The sequence below is a fragment of the Sinocyclocheilus grahami genome, unplaced genomic scaffold, assembly GCF_001515645.1.
Source record: "Sinocyclocheilus grahami isolate Dianchi unplaced genomic scaffold, SAMN03320097.WGS_v1.1 scaffold740.1, whole genome shotgun sequence".
Classification (NCBI taxonomy): Eukaryota; Metazoa; Chordata; class Actinopteri; order Cypriniformes; family Cyprinidae; genus Sinocyclocheilus; species Sinocyclocheilus grahami.
This window is the reverse complement of record NW_015505919.1, coordinates 280,415-306,664: the sequence shown is the minus strand read 5'-3', so window position 1 is coordinate 306,664 and position 26,250 is coordinate 280,415. Positions and strand designations below refer to the sequence as shown.

Genomic DNA, 26,250 nt, shown 5'->3' with positions numbered 1-26,250 from the left:
TGCCTGTTTCCTGTCTTTCCGCCCAAAAAAATCATCTCCACTAATCAATAGCATCCTGCTTTCAAGCCCTGTTCAAAGGGAAAAAATCACTGCTCTTCCGAACACAACCCAGAATTCAACCCATCTGAACACAAGAATCAAGCCAAACTAATTTAAAAACTTGTGTATTACTGAGGCATTACACAATTCTATCTTCTGGTTTGCCTGGCTCATTTCACATTGAGTAAAACGTGACTTTACTTACACATTCACAAAGAATATGCACAGTTAACAGCAACAAGTTACACCTTGTAGTACACATAAACTGCCGTAAAGGGATAGTTCACCAAAAAATACAAATTACTCACCCTCATGTCGTTTCAAACCTGTATGACTTCCTTTCTTCTGTGGAACACAAAAGAAGAATTTTGGTCCATACAATGGAAGTCAATGCTGTTTGTGTTTGTTCCACAAAAGAATAAAAGCCATGCAGCTTTGGAATGACATGAAGGTGTGTAAATGATTACATTATTTTCATTTTTGGGTGAACTCTTCCTTTAAGGACACATTACATGCCTGTACATTGCATCACAAGTGAAGTAGGGACATGTTTGCTGAATTCCAATAGCATGTGAGACATACGAAATACGCATGGGAAGATTCCCGAGAGGAATGCGGGAAACACTCATTAGCACACATGGATGAGATGGAATCTGACGATCATAAATAATCAAAAACCATAGACATATATCCAAGTTTAAAAGAAAAACGGCAATACAAATCTCCTAGTTCTACACTAGTTGCTTTCCAATTTTAAGATTTCTATTTTAGGCGGATGTGAAACCCAAGAAAAAATAAATAAAAGATGTCTCACCATGTGCCTATGTACACTCATACACAGCCTTTGGGGTTCATCCAGTGCAGAGCCTGAAACAGCCTAGAAAGATGAGGCCACAGAGATGCCCGATGCTTTAATATGCAGCTTATGACAACAAAGTCATTCACTTACTTCCCACAGAGCGACGTCTTACTAATGGCACCTCTGTCAAAGTCTGTTTTAATGGAATTCGCTTTGCCAAATCAGAGACTGAAAATGAAGGCAAAACTGTAACAGTCATCTGAATAATGCAAAGCTTGGAAGAATGTAAAATAAATGATGCATGGGGCTTGCAGAACTTCTGGGCATGTTTTAAAGATTATATGAAACATTAAACCATGGTTTCAATGGAAATAAACTATTTTGTAAATGGCAAATGCAACAACTGCGTCTCGTTTCTACTATGCCACGTAATATCTACTTGTTCGATCCGAAATTCCTGACCATTCTTGACTGCTGACATTAAAGTCTCAATGAAATCAAAATAAGAGTTCTGTGCTATAAAGCCAATGTCTATTAGCTTTGAGGACACACACACTCATATAAACTACATATATACACACAAACTGGACCTCCTAATGATTAATATCCCCTTATGAGGGACCCCGCTCCTCAAAAAGTAAATATAAATGTTATTTAAATATAATGTTTTAATATGCTTTAAATATAATGTTATTTACTAAATTAAACAACTGGCTTTATATTATAACAATATACTGAACCCGAAGCGTCAGGAACATTTTTACTTTGTATCTTTTTCGACCCATACTTAAATGTTATATCCATAAAAATCTATGCCAATGCATACCAATACATGATTCAACAGGAAATGTGTCACGAATTCGGCCCATGGACTTCCGTTTATTCACCACCAGAGGTCACCCTTTCCATTACATTGACTCTCGCACAACACAAACTGTTGCATAGCACCCCGGACTACATATCCCATCATTCTTTGCACGATTTGCACACTGTACTGATTGCACTCATTGCACACAGCTGTTTCTAATCACCTCACTCACTATATAACACCCACTCTAACCACCTTTCTCTGCTGAGTATTGTTTAGCCTGTAACCCTTTCCGAATCTCCGTGTTTTCCCTTGCCTGTTTTTGCAGTATCTGATCTTTGCCTGTTTTCCTGGATTTCTCCCTCTCGTCTCGCCCCGTGATTCTGTCTGCCGATCGGTGACCTCTGCTAGCCCTAGGACTATTCTTGTGTTTTTGCCCGCCATATCCCTGTTTGCCATTGTTCGACCCTGCCTGTTATACCACGTCTCTTTAATAAAAGCTTGCAGATGGATCCACACGTCTCACGTCTCGTCAGCCCCATTACAAAATGTATCCACATCAGAAAGTAAATTGAATTCAGTGGGTCTTTAAACAAAACTGAGCAGAATTTAACAATATAAACACATTTAACTTCCTCTTCTCATCTCAACACAGGTCAACACTGCAGAGAATCATCAGGACATCATTCTCAACTCAAAGTTATCCACACTACAAACACTCCTTATGTCAACAGAAAGAAAAGAAAAGAAGCAAACAAACACTGCGACAGCTCAAGGCTTTTGTTGCTCATGGAAAGAACACATGCAACTTCTGAACAGCCTTGTAATTATGCAGTTATGATGTAGACTGCATCAACACATCTGAAAGGATTACGCAACTTTAAATGTCAAAAGGCTGTCAAGGACGCAAGAACTCAGTCTACCATGGAAGCGTCCTTTTGAAATCAGTGTTCCTGCAGCTTGCAGTGGCAGACTTCAAATAGATTGGATTTAGCTAAATAATCTTGTATGTCAATATGGAGAATCTGCAACCAGCTACATGCTCCACTGGCGTACAGAGACTGAAACGTGACTGCAGAAGACAAGAACTGTGGCATGCAAACGTGATCTGCAGTGCCTTTGGGAATGTCTAAAGATCTCCATTAAAGATGGTGTTCATAATGGATGAAGCAGTATCAGGTTGATCTTAGAAATATGGGTTTGGGTAATGATGTTGTCTAAAAACCATCACTGCCCACTGCATTTCATTTATTGTTTTTTAAACATTCCTCCACAGCAATTATGTTTTTAAGTAAAATATATGGCAAGTTTTAAAAACTCATCTTGAGACATCTGCATTATTTTCTGTTTCATTGCGCTCCTTCTAGCTGTGCCTTATGTAAAAGCCTTCTAAGAAACAAAGTTCATAGCATAAAAATAAATGACCACAATAGTGCAAAATATCAGATTCAAAACTATGTAAATCAGCCCAAGTAATAGTGCAGTACCTCCATGGCACTATGATGATTATTCTGTCTGTGGGATAATACTGGGATAAAATCATATTTGCAAATGGTCCACATAAAAAAAAAATAGATTAAATCATTAAAAATTAAACACTTAAACAACAAATAAACATCTTATGTTGGATGATGTCTAAAACTGAATTAACTTAAAATTACTAGGGATGAGTATTACCTTTGAGATTACCTTTGTTGTCATCTAACGCTCACTTAAAGTTAGTCTACAAAAACACTATAAATTGTGGTTTACTGTGGTTTTTAGAGTATTTAAAACTATTTATTAAAATTTTTATTCTTTTATTTTTTATTTATTTAGACAAAAAAGTGTGAATTTTAATATCGGTTCAAATTGGCTATACCCAGACATAACATGAAAACAATGATCGGTATATGGACCAGAAATGGTGCATCATATATCATGGGGTATCATTGATTTATGAGTTAAATGCTCCCCACAGGCTGGTGTGGAGTGGGAGAAATCTGGCTGCAGCCCTCATGAAGAGGAGTGTTGTAGAGAATCATGGCTGACAGTGTGTTCCACCGTTGGCCTGAGCTCAGCGTGGGCTCAGAATATACTCATCAGCCACCTGCTGGAGCAGCATTCCTACAGTCTAATCTTTCAGAGAGGTCAGGGGGCAGTACACCATGCACAATGACTAAGCAGACCCCATCAATACATCATGTAGTGGATGCCAGCATTTACTAACTGAAATCTTACAAAGAGTAATCCGCAGCCGATTAAAACCCAAACCAATAGTAACTAACAGAGCTACATGGCAGGGCCTGATATTTGCAAATCAGGGACTGTCAGAATTGGAGATTCTGAACACAGATTTTTAACATTAAGGCAAGGTCAAGCTCAATCAGTGCAGCGTGGGAGGAATGATGTGAGATACAGACTACAGGACGAATCGTGACTAACACAAGCTTTGGCGTTTCATGATATGATGACTTCAAGATTCTGCTCTCATTTGACTATAGGATAACACAAATAAAAAAAATTATAATTTACTGAGCAACGTGTTGTTTCAAACCCACATGACTTTCTTGTAGGATTCGACATGTCCAAGAAAAACAGAATTTGGGAAAGAATAAATCAGAAACGTTTTGTTAATCTAATTTGGTATTTAAAAATTTGGAAATGGATTTCATAGGGTGCTACAAAATAGAGCCCGACCGATATGGGTTTTTTGGGGACGATACCGATATTTGGGCGTAAAAAAAAGGCTATCGATATATCGGCCGATATTCTTTGTGTGTATTATAGTACAGTACCTGTCAAAAGTTTGGACACTTTCCCATTCGTGTGTCCAAACATTTGACTGGTACTATATATAGAATACAGTATATACACAGGGCTTAATTTATGCCTGAACAACACCTCAGAATTTGTCCGAAATCTGATCCGGCACCTCATTTGACAGATACCCTCCTCACGCGCCAATGAAAGATGTTTGTGTTGACCTATAGCGTGCATATATTGCATGAAATAAACTTCTATTATGAGCAGGCTTGCCTAGCATCTACATTTGAAACAACAAACTTGAGCGCGCAAAGAAATGCGACGTGGCTGCTCTCACAAACCCGAATGCATGGATCCAATACTGATACACATGCGTTTTCTTTCTCAGATGTTTACATTTAGTTAAGACAAAACCGACTGTGCTTATAAGGATAATCACCAGGACGGCCATTTTGACGGCATTTTTTGTATGTATTTGGCCATGTAAGCGCAACAAGCTGCGAAAAATAACTCAATTTGGTACTCGCGAGGCGGCGCGATATGCGCGCTATGGATGTGACTGTGAGCGCATAGGAAACCACCTTTGGAGCACGCGAGTATCGAATGGCTTAAACTTAAAAAGATGTGCAACTGATACAGTTTTGTGACGATGCAACAATGACTTGATCAGGCAAGTGACAATTCTGTTGACTGTCCCGAAACCCGAGCAAAAGTCTTGTATCGCAGTGTGCAGTAGTGCAGATGAGATGCGCTGTCGAGGAGCCCTCTCGAACGCCACCCTCCACGCGCGGTAACCCCCCGGGATCGCTAGATCGGTCGGTGCCGGACCGCAAATTTAACCACCCATAACTCCCGAACCCCGGGGGCTATCGACGCGGGGGTGGTCTCATTTGAAAGAGGGCCTCGAGACGTACACTCGATTCGCGTTCTAGAGGGTTCCTCGAGCTGAAGGGATCCCCCGAATTTGGTGCGGATCCGCCGCGCCTTTACGGAGATATGGTCGTTCAAAGTTTCAATGGTTTTCCATAGACTTAAGCTTTAAAGCGTTTCATCCAGGTCGCCAGTAGCAAACAATGGAGCAAACTAAGTAATTACACCATTTCAAGAATTTTATCTGCGTTATATGCTCAACATAAAAATTTTCATATCGGCGGCGTATCAGCGGCATATTCACCGATACCGATATATCGGTGACAGGCTTATATCGGCTAAACGATATATCGGTCGGGCTCTACTACAAAAGCACCATAAAATTATCTTGTGCACTTTATTTCAAAGTCAGACTTCTGAATCAGTCTTTTCAATCGATCAGTTGATCTGGTTCACAAAACCGGTCTGAATAATTTGTTGTTTACAACTGATCTGGTTCTCAAGCATCAATTTACAATCCAGTCAAAAAAAAGATATTATCATTCAATTCTGTGAATCCAGAAAAACAAATGAATCATGGCTTCAACAAAAACATTAACAAGCACCATAAAATTATCTTGTGCACTTTATTTCAAAGTCAGACTTCTGAATCAGTCTTTTCAATCAATCAGTTGATCTGGTTCACAAAACCGGTCTGAATAATTTGTTGTTTACAACTGATCTGGTTCTCAAGCATCAATTTACAATCCAGTCAAAAAAAAGATATTATCATTCAATTCTGTGAATCCAGAAAAACAAATGAATCATGGCTTCAACAAAAACATTAACATTAATTAACCAGCAGAACTATTTGCAACATGATAATCAGATATTTTTCTTGAGCACCAAATTCGCATATTATGCAATTTCTGAAGGATCATGTGACACTGAAGAACTGCTGAAAATTCAGCTTTGACATCAAAGAAATAAATAACATTTTAAAATATATTGAAATAAAAAATGGTTATTTTAAATTGTAAAATTATTTCACAATATTACTGCATTTACTGTATTTTTGATCACATAAATGTAGCTTCGGTGAGCATAAGACACTTCTTTCTAAAATCTTACCGATATATATAACAGAAATGCTTTTGATAGATTTTGAAAATGACACATGGAAGAGGTAACACTTCAGTAAAGTAAGTTGGGCCTCCGGCTGTTCTCTTCACTGCATTTTAAATCATCATAATTGACTATTATTGTATTGCTCTGTCTGTCCTAAATCTGCCATACATCCAACATGACACATCAAAGACTTCACAAGCTTCACTGGAGCCAGCTGACCATCTGTTGCATTGGTATCGAGTTCAAAACACCCCGAAGCAACATTTCACAAGCACATTTAGGCGGAGAAACTACCTCTCACTTTTCAGCCATCTTAGGGGACACATTTCCTGACTGACGTGTAGCCTATATGTGCTTGACAAGTAACAAGTGAAACGACTGCTGTCAGCAACTCATGAAAAACAAATTACACCAAAATCGAGGAGCGACATTAGCTATACATCAATAATAGATGTGGAGGGACAGCTTGTGCACCGAACGAAATTGAAGAGATGCAATATTTTGCGGGAGGCAACAAAACCCCTTCATATCAAGAACTACAATTACATTTTCTTGGCTTATCTGGGACTCACAGTCTGCTCTTTTCGCGGCCCTTTCGGGTTTCCACCTCCTACATAAGACACAAAACCCTATAAACAATTCTTCTTGCTCTTTTATCCTAATATTGGTGTCTTCACGCTAATTTTCTTCCAACTTTCTCATTCCACCGTCTCACCGCAAGTCATTTCCCTTCTTGTATCATTTTATTCACCTTTATCACCTCTCTCCTCCCAATTCCGACATTGTCATCTTTTCAATTTGTCCCTCCACATCTTTCGCTTTAACTTTGACTCTTTGTTCTCCTTCTTTCTTGCAGCGAGAGAGCGCATTATTCCTGTAAACGCTCTGTCAGTTGCGTGTGTCGATAATCAACCCTGCTGGGTGGGCCATGGAAAATTGACCATAACCACTATTCAAGCAACTATAAACTGTTGGACAGCCATTCTTGTATTCAAGAAGTGTAGGGAGCCGGGCATGAAAAGAATGAGGGTAAAGGGAGAAAATGAGATAATCATAGAGGAGAAACCAACATATATCAATCAATCAACAAATCAGCAATGCATAACAACCTTGGACGTGCTCATATAAAAAAGGGTTGTCTTACTGCTTCTAGTCTAGTATAAGGTCGAGATATAGGAGCTGATCACCAACCAGAGCTGCAATTACTGCTGTATTCTGAAAGCTGCTAAGAGCAACACCAATCTACTCCAAAATTGAACCATCTAAGGCCATTTTGACACTGCAAAAAACATAAGAGGCCTTGCAGAAAATCTGCCAAAATCTCGGCATTGGAAAGGTGGCAAGTACAAAAAAAGAACAAAGCACTTTTTGGATCACATAATTTTTCATTACAATTTCTGCAATATAATAGTGGCCTTCCATCAAGGACAAACCCAAAATATATTAAAGGAACATATTACTCCAAAAAAGATTACATTTGTATGGAAAAGAGCATCCAGTACATTCTTCAGTTACAATAAATGGAAACTGGAGCTTTAATGCATCTATGTAAATGTAAAAGCACCATAAAGAAATCAGTGACCTTAATTTTTTAGAAAACTAAAAAATTTAAATGAAATGAATTTTTAATAAAATAAATTCAAATGTACTTCAGTTAAAAAGTTGGGGTTTGGTAAGATTTTTTTTTTAAATGTTTTTAAAATAATATTTCATACAAAAATATTTTAAAGCTGTAAAAAGATCAAAAAAGCTGTAAAATGCTAATTTTGTGAAATATTATAACTGTTTTCTATTTTAATATAATTAAAAAAAAGTCATTTATCACTGTGACAGCAAAGCTGAATTTCAGGCATCAGTTTTCAGTGTCACATGATCTGTCTAATATGCTGATTTAGTGCTCATCTTTTCTTATTATCATTAATGTTGACAACAGTTGCGTTTAATGTTTTTGTAGAACACAGGATACATTTTTTAAAGATTCTTTGATGAATATATAATGTTCAAAAATTATGTTTATTTGCAATAGATTTTTTTTTATACAATGTAAAAGTCTACTCTAACATTTTAAGTCATATACTTAGTTATGCACTAGCCTAATTTTTTATCTTAAAATCTTCAGTCTCCAATCATTGTAATTGCATGAAAAAGAACAACTGTTACATTCTCCAAAATTTCTTCTTTTGTGTTCTACAGACAAAATAAAGTTATATGAGTTTGTAATGACATGACAGTGAGTAAAAGATCATTTTCTGCAGCTAAAAAGCATCTGCATAAAGAAAATCCTGCCCTAATGGGCATAAAGATGTATGTTACCTGCTCTATTGCATATAAAAGGGGTGTTTATAGAGTGGCCAAAGCAGATTATTGCCACAAACCGTGTTAATGAGAATACAGACATACAGTTCTGTTCTGTAGATCTTTTGGTATACTCTCCAACTGTCCATCACATCAGATTTCCAGAGAAAGCACAGGCATGTGATAATGCAAAGTGTGTCAACTCCTAGAGCTGTGTCATGAATAGCAAAGAGTGGAATTTTATTGTAGGAATCTTTATGGCTTGCTGGAATCTGACTCAACCATAAAGCAGACCTAGCCCAAACTGATCGCTCACTGCGTGGTTGTTAATCACATTCAGAAATGGATAGCAACCTTAAATGTTACTAATAAGGCTCCTTGATTATGTCATCAAAATAAGCCCCTCATGGCAGAAACCAAAATCGAGTTTCAACAGGTGGAGGGAAAAGGTACTGCGGCACACAGTGTGACGCCCTTCCCATTGTGTTTGCACCTGTTACAGTGTCTAAATGAATAAGAAGTCTGAAAACAAACATTCTGCTGGGACTCACTCATGTCCTCCCACAGAAGTTATTTATCTCCCAGAGAAATAAATAAGTCAAAAGTGCAGCAGAGAAGCAGACATAATTTATGAAGCTGGATTTATGGATCATACACAATGTTACCAACCGAAGAGGTGCAGGAATCTGGTTAAATAAAGATTCCAAAAGGGGGTTTTCACAGTGATGCCACATAAGAACCGATCTGGGTTGCACAAAGAACCGTTCACCAAACAGTTTTTAAGAACCATTGTTTCTTTTGTGCAATGGAAAGGTTCCGTGGATGTTCTAGATGCTGGTAAAGTATTTTAAGAGTGCATGTTGGCAGCTATTATAAAACACACTTTCAATTGTGTTATCAAAAAAAGAAGGTAAGTAGGAGGTAAGTAGGTAGATGGGTAGAACAACTGCTGACTGACCTCAAAACAGGGTTGTGACTGAGCTCAGGTGCATTTCAATGCAACTGCATCATAAAACCAGCATGAATCAATGACAAAAAGTGCATGATTTGGTTAAATAAATAAAAAGCACGTTCTAAATATTCAGGTTGACTATTATTGAGACTAAAATAGGTAAAAGTTAATTTTAAGGTTAACCAGTTACATTACACGTACTTACTAAATTATGTATAATAACAAGAAACTAATCCTAAACGTAACCCTATAGTAAGTACATGTAGTTAATATTATTTATTTATGTAATTACACTATAACAACGCCATACACCTTACATAAAGTGTAACCCTAAAAAAAGTGTAAACATTTACCGCTTGCGTTCTTGCCACAAATGAGATGATGATACGGCTGCAAAAGACCCCACAGCTCCGAATCGTTATTTATGGCCTGTTCCAGGGTCTCCACGGAAAACTTTGGCACTCCGTTCTCCTTCTCCACCAGCGCGCTCCTCTGCACCCGGCTGAACACCTCTCGGAACAGGCTCTCCATACAGGCGCTCAGGTAGATCGCCGCGTGCTCGTGGATGCGCAGGGCCACCCGGCTATCCACCATCCACCCGAAGAACTTCCCGACGGAGAAGACGAGTCCGCATCTGGCAGACTTGCCCCGGCTGAACTTATCGCCCGTGTTCATGTTGTATAGCGACAGCGCGCTGAGCGCCGCAGTGATGCAGTTTACGGAGATGGTCCACGAGAGGACCATCTTGATGGCGCTCTGGATCTCGTGCTTGGTGCATCTGGCGTAACGCAGACTCAGGCGCTGCGCCTCCCGGGCGATCCTCACCAGCGCGCGGCTGACCAACGCGGAGAGCTTGGCCAGGATCTCCCGCGACGCGTTCCCCACGCACAGCTCCTCGTCTTTGCGCAGCGCGCCTTCCACCTCTCCAAGACTCCACGGCACGTCCTCCTCCAGCTCGGGCAGTTTGGCGCACTGGCCCGAGCACTCCAGGATCTCCGTGTCTTCCGCCAGGACTGTGTTGACCGTGTCCAAACTGTTGTGTCTGCTGTGCATTGATTCAGTCAGATGCCAGCAGTTGCCCCCATGTGCATACGACAGATGCGTGTCCGAGCAACAGAGCGACACGCTGGACGACCTGAAGGAATCCGCCGCTCCACCATAACCGGAATCGAGCGTTAAATCCTCCAGCGTCCTCGCAGCTGTCTTACCCTTGCCTGCCATGGCTGCACCTCATAATGTTAGGCTTATGCCTGATAATTTAAAGAAACCCCAAAGCGCGTTCCTGTGGCGCGCCCTGTCCTCGGAGCAGTAGAGGAATGTATTGCCAACAAATTTCACGCGCAAACACAATCTACAAGCGCGCGCAGTGACAATTCGTTTAGTGTTTTGGTAAATCACCAGAAGAAAATATATATATCTCCAACGCGCGCCTCTGCTCCCAACTTTGGCTGCGTAATTCGAGAGCTCAGAACGCCTTCACCAACCACTGCATCATTCACTGCAAAACCACTCATCTGGGGAGGAGCTATGCAAATAAAGCACTCATAGGAGGAGGGGGCTATACATACATCACTCTCAAGGAGGGAGGGACTATGCAAATTGAAATAACTTATGAACAAATCAACAGACTCCAAAAGTACATGGGTGCCTTTTTCACTTTCAAAACGTAAAATCAATCAGAAAAATAGTCTCAGTAGTGTCTTTCAAATTTTAAAACGGTTATCCTTAAAAATCACCATCACTCTCAAGGAGGGAGGGACTATGCAAATTGAAATAACTTATGAACAAATCAACAGACTCCAAAAGTACATGGGTGCCTTTTTCACATTCAAAACGTAAAATCAATCAGAAAAATAGTCTCATACTAGTAGTGTCTTTCAAATTTTAAAACGGTTATCCTTAAAAATCACATATATGAGCAAAATGCAGATTTTGATTGAAAAATATCAGTATCTGCATATTTATACAAACCAATAATTAAACAGGCGACATGAATACAAATGAATCTTTATTAATTATATTATTATTATTTATATTGTTATAATATTATAAAATTATAAATCATTATTCTATGATATATAATTGTATATGGAACAAGATTATAACCTCATAATCTCTTTTTAACACACTTCTCTCTTACTAACTCGACATGCTTCTCTAGCCGGAGGATGTTTACGCGATGATTCTGAAATTTGTAGATCAAAGCAATCGCTTGAACAGCTTCTGCACCTTTCATCTGTCTCTATCCATCTCAAATTTAACTCAGGCATTTACTTCAGAATTGTCAAAAAAGTTCTGGAATGAAACAAGCACGCTGTACAAGAATAGATTTAAAAACGTCTAAAGGCTTTGTGTGTTTAATTATGCAAGTGTTCTAGCGTGAAAAGAAACTAACTGTTTTGACGTGAGAAGTCTTCTTATCAAGCTCATTATTAATACGAATAGAAGGCGACATTTGGCGCATTGATGGAAAATTGTTGCGTATCTGGCGCCCTCTCTATGTGATACTGAGTAATAGCCTTTATTCTGTGAATATGGGGGCAAATTATTTTGGCAGGAAGATTATATAACTGAACCTGTGATTTCCACTTGACTGTTCAGTGTTCACAGCAGAAAAAACATGCTGTTTATAACCATCATTCCCTTTTTATGAATAAAGATGCTTATTACAAAAAAAAACGTATCAAAAACGAGTGCTTTCTCTATCAAAAATCTACATTGTGCCTCGGTTACATCCAATGTAACACTGTCTAATATTCTTATTAAAACCACTCTGATCCTTATCTAATTTCCTGTTCATTAAATCAGTAATATGGACAATATTTTTTCAACAGAAATAAACTAATTCTATTAGTACTAAAGTGTTTTAAAAGGCACTGATTCAACTGACATTCAATATCTGCTATAATAAGCACAATTATGCTTTCATTCAAATTTCATCAATTCTACATATTTGATTAATTACCTTAGATATGCAGTGCCTGTGAATAAATCAATCCGCAGCAGAGGTTGTTCTTCTTAATTAAGATTTCTCCTTCACATGTTCTTCCATCATTGCTTGTTGCCTGGAAACACAAAGGCGACAATGTATTTGGTGCTTATGTATAACTCACATAAAAAATCCATCTTATGGAAACACAGAGACCATTACGGTTATATTAGGACAAAAAGAACAAGTATGAATAAGAAATGTGTAATTAAGTCTAGATCTCCAGATTCATTCCTCATCTGGAAAGTTTAATTTGGTTATACAAATACTACGGTTCATGTTTTATGGTTGGCAATGAATTGCATAAGTAACCTCACACATTCAGACATCTTTCAAGCTACTATTTGGCTGAAACAGCAACATGCATACATAAATTATGTTGCATAGAAAGAAAAATGATGGTGAAATATAAGTATTCTTATAAATACAAGTGGTAGCAATATGTTATTGCAGTATTTTAAATCAATTAAACATATGCATACTTGACATCTAGGAATGTGGATCTACGAACTCCTTCTTAATGAGGCAGCATCTAAACACGATTTCAAATTATTTGCTTACATCATTTTCTTTTCAGCATAATTGACTACATCACATGACCAGCATTTATTCTAAAGTGGTTTGTAAACAAACCAGGGACAAAGAGTCACTGATGCTTGATAAGGCAACACGTGATATTAAAAGAACCAAAGGGGTATGTAAACATATTTAAAAGACCATTATTATTTTGTCATTTGCAGTATAAGTAAATATATATTATGTTAAATAGCATAATGGTCAACAAAATGCAATTTTGCTAAAAGTGACATAAGAGATGCAAGGAATATGACCAGAATTGTATTCATGCAGATAACTGGTGCTTTCTATTGTGTAAAGAACGCCAAAATAAGTCCAGAAAATAAATACCTGCCAACAATTCTTGCGATTTTAGCAGCACGTCTCAACAGTGCCATCTTTCTTCAGGAAAACACAGCGCACTGACACGAGTTTGCTCATGTCGCTTCTCATGTGCCTATCCGGGTACTGCAGCTCCAGCCAATCAGCTTCGAGGACTGAACACCACAGTCCTTGATGGTCTTTATGGGGTTGCAACGTATAAATCAAACCTTGCAATGTTTATATATGCAGTTTGCACATACATCAATTTTTAATAATGTTTACAATTTCATTAATATTTTTGATAAACAACAGCATTGTAATTATATGCACATAGGCTACGTGCATATTAACATAAACAACATCAAGACTGATGTTCATTCACGATATGTAATGAACAGCATTTTATAAAGTATAACTGGTTAGTGTGTTAGATAATCACACCAAAGGAACGTGACTGAGGCTCAACTACGTCACACTAGGGCTTGACCAAACAGAACGCGCTATTTCATGTGCGCACTCATCTAGGTGGAGTTTAGTCTACCGATTGCATTGCATTGCTGAAAGTCTGTGGAATCTTCTCCGTGGGAAAATATTCACAAGTGGACACAACGTTGAAGGAAACAACCAAGACACGCTGAATACCTCATATGAGATATTGCTTTATTTTGCGACAGCTGCCAGTAACGCGGGGCCAATATTAATATTTACATAATCGCGCTGATTTAGGGCTCGCTCGTCTCCGAATTGACTTCAGCTGGAAGACTGCGCGCATTGAGATTGAAGTCAACTCACAGATCAACTTGCTTCACAGGCGAGATATAAAACATGTACAGTGTTGTTGATTATTTTGGGTAATTCAGAAAAACAAGTTATACAACAGGGAAGTGTACTTTGCGTTGCGTCCTGGTCCTAAAGCCGGTCGTGTATCCGGCTGTTGCGCGGGTAGCCAGCGTGCGCCCCAATGCTTCAACTGTGGTCGTGTTCCAAATCATTAGACGTGAAGATGGAAAGTGTTTTGTTAGAGCAAGGCTAATTATTTTTTTGCCGGACATAATCCATAATCATTTGAACGCGCATACATAGTGACTTTATTAGATAACTTGTCGTTTTTTACGCTTTTGAAAGCAGTTTCTTCTTTGGAGTGTGTAGTAAGGCAACGCGAAAGGAGGTCTATATCGAATCACCCCAGCATACTACAAACGGTTGAAGGGACTTGAAGTGGAGTAATGGTGGTAAATACGGTCCACTGGTTCAGGAAGGGCTTGCGGCTCCACGACAATCCTTCACTCGGAGACTCTATCCAGGGAGCGCACAGTGTCCGCTGTGTGTACATCCTCGACCCCTGGTTCGCCGGATCCTCCAACGTCGGGATCAGCAGGTGGAGGTAATGGATCGGACGCCAAATATTAAAGTATGTGTGTTTGGAATGCACTGCAAAATCTTATTTGGAGCAGTCTACTAATAATACTCTGTTTCTAACAACAACAACAAAAAAGAATAGGCTACTGTAAATATACTGCAATCTATCCATTCTATTATGATTGTTCTAATCTATTTCACTGATTATTTTCTATTCTACTCTTATTATCATCTGTTTCTAAAATTAATTATTGCTAAAACTTTACATTAATGTCCCATTAGTTAACGTTAGTAAATGCATTAACTAACATTAACAAAGCAAACTGTAACAAATCTATTGCTCAGTATTAATGTTTAGTTAAAATACAACTGTTCATTGTCAGACCATGTTAACTTAGGTCCATTAAATATTATTACGGTTTTATTTTAACAATATATTAGTAAATGTTGAAATGAACAGGAACTAGAATGGATAAATGCTTTATATTTTCATTGTTAGTTCATGTTAACTAATGTAGTTAGCATGTAGTTAACTACTTTTAATAAATGGAAACTTATTTGAAAGTGTTTCCATTCTATACTGTAATCTATCCATTCTATTAGGAATGTTCTAATCTATTCCACTGATTGTTTTCTATTCTACTCTTATTATCATCTGTTTCTAAAATAATTATTGCTAACATTTTACAATAAGATACATTATTTAATGCATTAAGTAACATTCACAAAGCAAACTGTAACAAATGTATTACTCATCATTATTAATGTTATTTAGTAAAAATACAACTGGTCATGTTAACTTAGGTCCATTAAATAATAACGTTTTTATTTTAACAATATATTAGTAACTAACTAAAATTAAAATTGATCAATGCATTATATTTTCATTGTTAGTTCATGTTAACTAATGTCGTTAACTAATTTTAATAAATGCAAACTTATTTTAAAGTGTTACCATTCTATTCTACTGGAATCTATCCATTCTATTATGATTGTTCTATTTTAATCTATTCCACTGATTATTTTCTATTCTACTCTTATTTTTCTTTTCTGTTCTTATCTATTCTCATCCAATATATCATAATAGATTATATCCAGTTTTAATCTATGCTATTCTATTTGGTTTCATTCTAGCATTTTCATAATGTGTTCTATTAAAATATCTTTAATCTACAGCTATTCTATTACTCTATTCTATCTGTTACAATGACATCGCTGCAAGGATGCAATGAGATCAAAGTGCTTTATCAAAATACTTTTGCATGATATAGCAGAACCTCTATATGCATTTCAAACAACATGTTACAAATAATACAACTCTTAAGTTAAACTGCTACCAGTATAGTAATAACAAAACTTATTGGACTTATAGACTTTCTTTTAATGATGATAAGTGTTGACAATGTATCAGTGGTCATTTATTAGATTTATAGACTGGTTAGAGATAAAAATGAATGACTGATTGCAACCAGTGCATCTCTTTGCCATAGAGAATGTATTATGTCATAGTATCTGAATTACTAAAGAGAAACTAGTATGTTTTGTAACTAGTTGAGTCTCAGTGAGGTCACACACAGTTTTTGATACTATAAAACTCAAGCTGCTAAATGCTCAGCACGTGGAGGTTTATAATTTGGCAATGGCTAGACTATTTAAATTGTATTCCAGTAATATTAAAAATAAATATTTAAAGAATAAATAATTTTTTTTCATATCCATAAATTTGCATATCCAAAAAGCTACACAAATGCATTAGTTACAGTCTCTGTTTTGTATTCTTATACTACAAGCAGTATTACATAATACAGACCCTTGCATCAGTCTTCCACACCCATGCTTGCTTACTATACATCTCTTAAACTCTTAAAGGAATAGTTTATCCATAAACAAATATGTCTTCATTTACTCACCCTCATGTAGTTTCCAACACAGAACACAAGGAGTTCTGAAAAAAGCGCTCTTCCATGAAATAAAAGTAGATGGGAACTTGACCCTGTAAGCTGCAAAACGGACAAAAAAGTATCACTATATACAAGTCTTATGATAGATTTGAGTGAGAAACAGACTGAAATGTAATATTCACTCAAAATCTTGCTTGATTGTATGGAAAAGACCAGCTTGGACATTCTATAAATATCTCTTTTTGTGTTTCACGTTAGAAAGTAAATTATATGGGTGTGGAACAACCGGGGATGAGTAAATGATAAACATCTGTGCTGTTTTAAAAAGCTTTTTACACCCTGTGTAATATATCCAATCACTATAGCATGTGGTGTGTGTGCAAGTGCGTCCATTTCTATAAAAGTATGTTGGCACACACACTCGAAGTGAGGCTTATTGCTGGACGACACAGGTGATCTGATTGTATGCTGGGTGATGATGTAACAGCACTTAGTGTCTCCCGCCTTCATCTGCTCTCTTGTGTCTCCATTGTGTTGGGAACTGAAATGGGTCAGTGTGTTATAGAGGGTTAATACAAAATGCTTAGTAACGTGCTCAGCTGTGGTGACCTACTTTATTCACCATGGAATCAAAATAGGCTCTGGTACCACCAGTTTACATAAACTGGGAAAGATAGATGGTAACATTTTCAAGATATAAAATAATAAAGTAATAACAATAGGATTTAGATTTCTTTTAATATGCTTGCTTGGTTACTGAAGATGTATTTATCTTTTACTGGCTTTGTAAAATCTGTCTAATTAGGGACAAGTAAATGAAATCAGAATAATTATGCATGGCTTTGGTAAATTGACGAGCTGATTTTGGAAAAAAATCAAAACTGTAGTGCACATCCATAAAAGCGACTGCAAACATACACCACAAAGTTGCTAGACTTTAATTTTACATTTGAACGTGATGCACTATATCATCTCTGCAATCATTACAACAATGATGCAGCTTGTCATATAATATGATACTGCGGTGCTCTGTCTGACCCGGGTTCTGTTTGTGTGTCACTGGGTCAGAGGACTGGGAGACAACAGTCTTTGATTCTGATCATAGGCTGTGAGTCAATGACAAAGAGAGGGAGGCTATGGCTTAGATAGGGATTTACACATTATCACTGACTGCGCGCAGGGGACAACGTTTCTTGTGAGCAGATGCAGAGCAGGCAGGATCATACAACAGTACGGAAATAAAAGGACAGATGTTTTGCTGCAGCATGAATCATCTGTAAACAAGGATATACACTTAGATCCAACACAGAGCATGTTGAAAATGTGAGATCTTTTTCCATGTCAGGATTTCGAAAACTTCAAAAATGTTAAATGACACAAGAATAAAGTGATTTAGGGCTGCACGATGAATCGCATGCGATATTTAATGTGCATCTTGTCAGAAAAGCCGCTTCTGAAATCAGCGGTAAATCTCCATCACGTGCGAGATGCGCATTAAATATCGCATGCGATTTATTGTGCAGCCCTAAACTGATTCTGAACTATTTTCTAGACTTCTGGTCCCCACTGTATTAGTTGAGCTGGTCACAGGTTTTTTGTCAGCCTTATTTTTTATTATAAAAAAACTGTTATAATTATGAGGCGGTCCTTGGAAAATCTTCTCCTCTGTAAGGGGTCCCTGGCCCCAAAAAGTTTGAAAACCCCTGGTCTAGGGGTTGAGGATAGTTTAGCTTTGGAGACTGGAGTTTTTCACTTACTCAGCTCTTGAGGTTATGTGAGATCCTGCAGACAATAGGAACTTGGTTTCTGGGTCAATAACACACTGCAGCTGTAGCTCAAATGGTAGAACGAATGCCAAGGATAAATAATTGTAAATGTAAGGTCTTGTTTACAAGTTACGTGGTTTAGGATGAAATAATCACTGGATTTTTCCAAGGTTCAAAACTTCGAAATGTATTCAGTTTTGTGTACAGCAGAACAGTGAATTCAAGGTCATTGGAGTGCATCTCTTGAAAGATGAATGAGTGTCTGTACATGCATAATGACAGCTATATAAGGGCAGCAGCCTGTTTTAATTTCAGCTCAGTGCATAATAAATATATCAATGTTTAGTTAGCAGTTGCCAGTGGTGCCAAACTGAGTCAGTCGTTCCGTATTTCCTATGTTTTGCCCCTATTTTGCAAAGCAGGAATGGATTATTCGCACATACACACACACAACTTTATATTTACAAAAATAAAATTATTTTTCAATAAAAGCAACTTTAAAATGTTTGAGTTTGTGTTTATAAATAAAAATCAATATCAGAGAATTCGATTTTGTCATATTTTTTGTAAAATAAAATGGGTACAACATTGGAAAAATGTGTGAGGTTGAAACATTTTGCAATACATTGTCGCTTCAGCAAGTAATAATCTATAATTATTATAGCAGTTATTCTGTCAGCAGATAGTTTCTATTTTACCCTATATCTGTTCAATGCCTTGCCTGAAATGTTTTACACTTCAATATATTCTGTTGCACGGTGTAATAGCATTGCAATAGTTATTGTGAGAGTATAACTGCCTTATTATTAGACTTATTATGTGCATGATATTATTTGTCAGTATGTGGCTATAAATACATGTCATGTCTCTTGTTGCTCAGGTTTTTACTGCAGTGTTTGGAAGACTTGGACGCCAGCCTCCGCAAACTCAACTCCCGACTCTTCGTTATCCGTGGCCAACCCACAGATGTCTTCCCCAGGCTCTTTAAGGTTTCAGTTGACTGAATTATGTTTCAGTATAGTAATAATCTTGCACCAGGATAAGGTTTTTGATTTATGAAATATCCTCGATTAGAAAGAACAAAACAAAAAAAACCTCTTTAAATGTGACATTTTCATCTAATCTTCCACATGTCGTGACTTGGCTCTCTCTCACTATTGTGTGTCTATGAGTGAATATTTTACACCCCCTAATGGTATGATTTTGTAATGCATCCAGGAGTGGAACATTACTCGTCTGTCCTACGAGTACGACTCAGAACCATTTGGAAAGGAGCGAGACGCAGCCATCAAGAAGCTGGCCAATGAGGCAGGTGTGGAGGTGATAGTTCGCATCTCTCACACGCTCTACGATCTGGACAAGTACGTACTTCTAAATCCATTCAATTTTGTTGAATCTTTTGGTCTATAATAATTTGCTGTAACTGACCTTTTGCTAAGCTCTGCCCCCTTGAATGCCACTGCTTGCTTTACAGCACTTTCCTAAATCATTATGCCAATTTAAAACATTAATTTACCTTGGAGTAAATGTAGGTGTTCTTAATAATACTTTTATCAAGATTTATCAAAGAATTTGGAAACAGGATAAAAACTCTGTCTGTACTCAAACCCTATTCAAACACAAAGGACTACCATAGACTGACATTAGAAAAGATCAAAAGCTTGTCTGATGTGGTAGATGGCAACAGTTGGCAAGTAAAAATTTTAAGGCAGAGTCAGCTGTAACTGATATTCTTTATCTTACTCACTGGTGGATTGTCGTCTCTCAGGATCATCGAGCTGAATGGAGGCCAGTCTCCACTTACGTACAAGCGATTCCAGACCCTCATCAGCAGGATGGAGGCGGTGGAGACCCCGGCAGAGACCATCACAGCAGAAGTCATGGGGCTGTGCACCACGCCGGTCTCTGAAGACCACGATGAGAAGTTCGGTGTTCCTTCTTTGGAAGAGCTTGGTTAGTCTGCTGTCTTTCAAAAAATAGCTTCAAAACTAAAATGTGTAGCATACTAAACTACTCACCTACATGAAGTATGCAATACATCCTTAAACCGCAATCAGTCAAACTGTCTTTCCTTTACTGTGTTTCCCTGTAAAAATGGTCATTGTTGATTAATTGTTTTTCTGGAACAGGCTTTGACACAGAAGGTCTGTCCTCAGCTGTGTGGCCTGGAGGAGAAACAGAGGCCCTCACTCGTCTGGAGAGGCACCTGGAGAGGAAGGTTGGAGACACTCCATGAATCACACATTTACAGCTGTGAATGGAAATGTTATAAATATAACTAAACAAACTTTAAAAATTCAGAAAACATTTAGTGAGTTGATAATAATCAGACCCATTTTAACTGATGCTTTCAAGATTATCATATATTATTCTTTCAAAAAAATCCTCACCATCTACACTAACAATCAGATTTTGGTCATTTTTTATTTAATTAAAAAAAAAATCTACTTTTAATCAGCAAGAATGCATTAAATTGATCAAAAGTGACAGTAAAGACAACAATATTACTGTTTTAATATATTTTGGATCAAATAAATGCAGCTTCTGTGAGCATAAGAGACTTCTTTCAAATACATTAAAAATCACACCAACCCCAATCATTTCAGCCGTGGTGTATGTTTACCATTTAAATAACTTGTTCAACAAAATACAGAAAACAAGATGTAAAGTTTTGACCACTGGCCATCCTTATTGACGAGCGCAGTAAATTAATGATTCTTTCATAACCAACTTTTTTGTTCTAGGCTTGGGTGGCCAACTTTGAGCGTCCAAGAATGAATGCTAATTCGCTGTTGGCCAGTCCCACTGGCCTCAGTCCATATTTAAGATTCGGCTGCCTCTCCTGTCGACTTTTCTACTTCAAACTCACAGACCTCTACAGAAAGGTCAGCATGTTATCATATGTCATGTTATGTCACTGTACTTCAAATGATGTTGCTAATGTTAAACGGACTCGGGGAACATGTAGAGAGTTAGCTGAATGATAACTTTTCCCCCACAGGTCAAAAAGAACAGCTCACCTCCTCTGTCCCTCTATGGCCAATTACTGTGGCGTGAATTCTTCTACACGGCTGCCACCAACAACCCACGCTTTGACAAGATGGAAGGCAATCCTATTTGTGTGCAGATCCCGTGGGACAAAAACCCAGAGGCTTTGGCCAAGTGGGCTGAGGGCAGGACGGGTTTCCCCTGGATTGATGCCATCATGACCCAACTGAGACAAGAGGGCTGGATCCACCATCTGGCCCGACACGCAGTCGCTTGTTTCCTTACCCGCGGAGACCTGTGGATCAGCTGGGAGGAGGGCATGAAAGTATGAGGAGCTCATGATTGTGATTTTACTAATATGACAGACCTTCGGTGGCAGTACTCACATGCATGTCTCTTCACAGGTTTTCGAGGAGCTGTTGCTGGATGCAGACTGGAGCGTGAATGCAGGAAGCTGGATGTGGCTGTCCTGTAGCTCTTTCTTCCAGCAGTTCTTCCACTGCTACTGTCCCGTGGGCTTCGGCCGCCGCACTGACCCCAACGGAGACTACATACGGTGAGTTGCAACTGTACAGCGAAAACAAAGAACATTTAAATGATTATTAAAAATACCTTTAAAAACATTGAAACATTAAAGTAGATACTTTCACTTGCATTTAACATGCGTTAAAATCACTTTTGTAAATGTAATTTGATGTGGCCACCAAAATGGGACATCTCAGCTTTGACCCATATGTATAAAATCTACTCTCTTTTATCTGTTGAAGGCGATATTTGCCAGTGTTAAGGGGTTTCCCAGCAAAGTATATCTATGACCCCTGGAATGCTCCTGAAAGTGTCCAGAAAGCAGCCAAATGTATAATTGGTGTACACTACCCCAAACCCATGGTGCATCACGCCGAGGCAAGCCGCCTCAACATAGAGCGTATGAAACAGATCTACCAGCAACTGTCCTGCTACCGTGGCCTGGGTAAGACAAAGACTAAGGGAAAAGAAAATGCCACACTAAACCATACATCACTCTCTGAATATGTTGCCTGCAACATTTCTTGACAGATAAGGACTTATACCTACAAAAAATGATGTAAATGTGATTAATCCTTATAAACTTATAGGCTTCTGGCTTCTATTGAGGGCTGATTTTTGAAAGGAGTTTTGTAAATTGTGTATGATTGGATGCCTGGATTAGCAGAGAATCTGGATGGAACAAGTTTGTGTTCTTCTCTGACTGATGCCTCTCTCCCTACAGGACTGCTGGCAATGGTGCCATCCAACCCTAATGGCAATAGTGACAATTCCACAACCATAAAGGGATTCCAAACAGGAGATGTGACCAAGGAAGTCAATGCACCTTCAGGTTTGGACACTCCCTAACTTCCCTATATTTTATACATGCTACACTATATTAGGCATGTCTGTTCATTTTAATTTCAATTAAAAAATGAAAAATTAAATTGTGAATTAACTAATTATAACATACACACTACTATATCTGATAGATTTTCTTTAATTCATCTCAGGCTATTCTCAAGGTGAATGGCATGGCAGAACGATGCTTTACTCACAAGGAGACCACCAAACAAGCAGCAGCATGCCACCTCAAGGTACAAATGCTATGCCAATGACACATCAATATCTATATCTGTAGTTATCAACAATCTGTCATTAAATCTCAGCAGTATTGTTATTTTTCTAAATGCAAAACATGTCATGATTGTTTATCTTGCAGGTTTTTTAGGCAACACTAGTAGCACAATGTGCTACAGGCAAGAGTCCCAACAGATATCTGGTCCTGCTGTACAGCCAGGTAATGACCTCCACATTTAAGCAGAGGGCAGTCTAATGTCATACAGATTTTAAAGGCAGCATTATAATTTTTACATGTCATTGTCAGGACGAGGGCTACACAGCAGCACCTTCCAGACATTTGGAAAACGACACAGCGAGGAGTCTGGTCCTGTCACAGGCTCAAAAGTCCAGAGGCAGAGCAGCTCTTAAACATCAGGTATGTCACTAGTTGTGTGGAAAAAAAAAATGTGTGTCAAAATTATATATATATATACTGTATATGTTGAAAAGAGTAACAATATTTGTAACAATATACACTACTGTACAAAGTTTTGGTGTCAGTTAAATTTTTGCTTTCTTTTTTTGAAAGAAATTAATACTTTAATTCAGCAAGGGTATGTTAAATTGATAAAAAGTGATAGTAAAGACATATGTGACCCTGGACAACAAAACCAGTCATACAATTCTGCATAATCTGAAAGATGAATAAATAAGCTTTCCATTAATGTCTGGTTTGTTAGGATTGGACGATATTTGGCTGAGATACAACTATTTGAAAATCTGGAATCTGAGAGTGCAAAAAAAAAAAAATACTGAGAAAATCGCCTTTAAAGTTGTCCAAATGAAGTCCTTGGCAATGCATATTACTAATCAAAAATTAAGTTTTTATTAAATTACGGTAGGAAATGTACAAAATATCTTCTTGAAACATGATCTTTACTTAATATCCTAATGATTTTTGGCATAAAATAAAAATCAATAATTTTGACCTATACAATATATTTTGGCTATTGCTACAAATATACCTGTGCTACTTATTACTGGTTTTGTGGTCGAGGGTCACATATATTGGTGGAAAACATTTATATTTTGAATAAATGCTATATGACAGAGAAAATAAATGTTTAACTTTTTGTTCATCAAAAATCTTGAAAAAGTAACACAGGTTCCAAAAAAATTATTAAGAAGCACAACTGTTTCCAACATTGATAATAAATCAGTATATTAATATAATTTCTGAAGGATCATGTGACACTGAAGACTAGAGTAATGGCTGATGAAAATTCAGCTTTGCATCACGGAAATAAATTATATTTTATAGTAGATTAAAGCCATTATTTAAAATTTTAATAATAATATATCTTACTGATCCCAAACTTTTGATATTTTACATTTTCATTGAATTTATAATTAATTAATTATGCCGTATCAAATTTAAAATTGAGAAAAGGATAATAATAAAATTATTAAAATACATTTTTTTCAAGTGTTTCTGTTTTTCTTTCTCTCACATTCTTATACTTCATGAAGCATCATTTGCATTTTCTTGTGTTTTTCAGAAATGGTCGATGCAAAGCGGTCAGCACGACTTCGCAGAGGCCTGATTTTTATTTATTTTTTGCACCTTTTCCGAGTTGTTACGTTTCACATTTTTACAGAGGAAACCAAAATCCCACTGATGGGAGCGATTGATGGGAGTGCATGATTCTCTCTATAAGCACATCAACACATAGCACTTCGAAACAATCAGACTGTACATTATCACAGGGACTTCACCCAAGTGGTCACCAACATCCTGACAACATTGGAATTACGTTGTGGCTCTGTGATCTGCACAGCTGCAATGTTCTGTCAACGTTGGGTTCATGTTTGAACTGTTTGGGACTAAATTTTTGTGTATATAAGGATTTGACAAATACTCACATACAAAATGTAAATATTTAATATTGTATGTGCTTTCTCTATTTCATGTAGTTATAGACCCATTGATATATTTTTGATATAAAGAATTATTGTGGATCAATTTTACTCTCTTCTTTATGAAAACATTTTAAAGCATTTGTAGACTGTCCATGTAGTAACACTACTAAGCCTCTCCTCGGGCTGCTTGCTTGCACTGCGTTTTTCTTGATTTATTCTTTGCTTGCTCGTTCTCTCTCTGCCTCTACCACAAATGTTTGTGATCTCTCTCTTTTCAGATTGACATCTGTCTTGTACACCTTCTCAGTCCTCCTCTCTATCTGGGTGTCTCTCCATTGCTGTAAACTGTATGAAACTATAATTCACCACCGTGTTTCTCATCCTCTCACATTGTACTTGTTTAATAAAGTGTCAATGTAAATGCTGTCTCGCTCATTTACTTACGGGATGCTGTTCTGTCACGCAGTCTGCTGAAATTGTTTTGGTGACTAATGCCGATTCCACTAAACAGCATAGCTGATGACCTGTATATAAACAAATAAATATATAAATAAATTATATATATTTTTACTAATAGAAATATTAAAAGAAATGCATAAATATCTTATATATATATATGTGAAATTGTAAGATAAAATTTGAGCGTTAAACCCCATATTTATGAACTTAACTGCATCAAACCAAGCAGCATCAACAAACAGATGCTGCTAAACATTTTCTGAAAACTAACCCTTTGAACTATTTATATATATATATATATATATATATATATATATACTGTATATGTTGAAAAGAGTAACAATATTTGTAACAATATACACTACTGTACAAAGTTTTGGTGTCAGTTAAATTTTTGCTTTCTTTTTTTGAAAGAAATTAATACTTTAATTCAGCAAGGGTATGTTAAATTGATAAAAAGTGATAGTAAAGACATATGTGACCCTGGACAACAAAACCAGTCATACAATTCTGCATAATCTGAAAGATGAATAAATAAGCTTTCCATTAATGTCTGGTTTGTTAGGATTGGACGATATTTGGCTGAGATACAACTATTTGAAAATCTGGAATCTGAGAGTGCAAAAAAAAAAAATACTGAGAAAATCGCCTTTAAAGTTGTCCAAATGAAGTCCTTGGCAATGCATATTACTAATCAAAAATTAAGTTTTTATTAAATTACGGTAGGAAATGTACAAAATATCTTCTTGAAACATGATCTTTACTTAATATCCTAATGATTTTTGGCATAAAATAAAAATCAATA

General features: G+C 37.2%; 2 protein-coding genes across 2 annotated transcripts in view; one reads left to right on the top strand and one right to left on the bottom strand.

Annotated features, from left to right (window-relative positions):
• Positions 1-11,111, bottom strand: part of btbd11a (BTB (POZ) domain containing 11a) — a 131,198-nt gene extending 120,087 nt beyond the window's left edge. Inside the window, exon 1 of the mRNA XM_016244953.1 lies at positions 9,969-11,111. Coding sequence (XP_016100439.1) covers positions 9,969-10,836 — 868 coding nt within the window. The 5' untranslated portion in view covers positions 10,837-11,111. The remainder of the gene's footprint in view (positions 1-9,968) is intronic.
• A 2,884-nt stretch (positions 11,112-13,995) lies between these two features.
• LOC107560722 (cryptochrome-1-like) lies at positions 13,996-25,407 on the top strand. Its single transcript, XM_016244971.1, has 14 exons — positions 13,996-14,867; positions 19,390-19,498; positions 19,728-19,870; positions 20,278-20,462; positions 20,639-20,727; positions 21,254-21,394; positions 21,511-21,822; positions 21,902-22,053; positions 22,265-22,467; positions 22,747-22,854; positions 23,018-23,101; positions 23,227-23,304; positions 23,392-23,502; positions 24,626-25,407. The coding sequence occupies exons 1-13, from the start codon at positions 14,710-14,712 to the stop codon at positions 23,493-23,495; spliced, it is 1,866 nt and encodes a 621-aa protein (XP_016100457.1). The 5' UTR covers positions 13,996-14,709; the 3' UTR covers positions 23,496-23,502; positions 24,626-25,407.
• Positions 25,408-26,250: the final 843 nt, after the last annotated feature.

Excerpts from the sequence above, each read along its gene's own strand:
- LOC107560722 (XM_016244971.1), top strand. The coding sequence starts at position 14,710 with ATGGTGGTAAATACGGTCCACTGGTTCAGGAAGGGCTTGCGGCTCCAC. Across the intron at positions 14,868-19,389 it reads GTCGGGATCAGCAGGTGGAG|GTTTTTACTGCAGTGTTTGG; the intron begins GTAATGGATCGG and ends CTTGTTGCTCAG. Across the intron at positions 23,305-23,391 it reads TGGTCCTGCTGTACAGCCAG|GACGAGGGCTACACAGCAGC; the intron begins GTAATGACCTCC and ends TGTCATTGTCAG.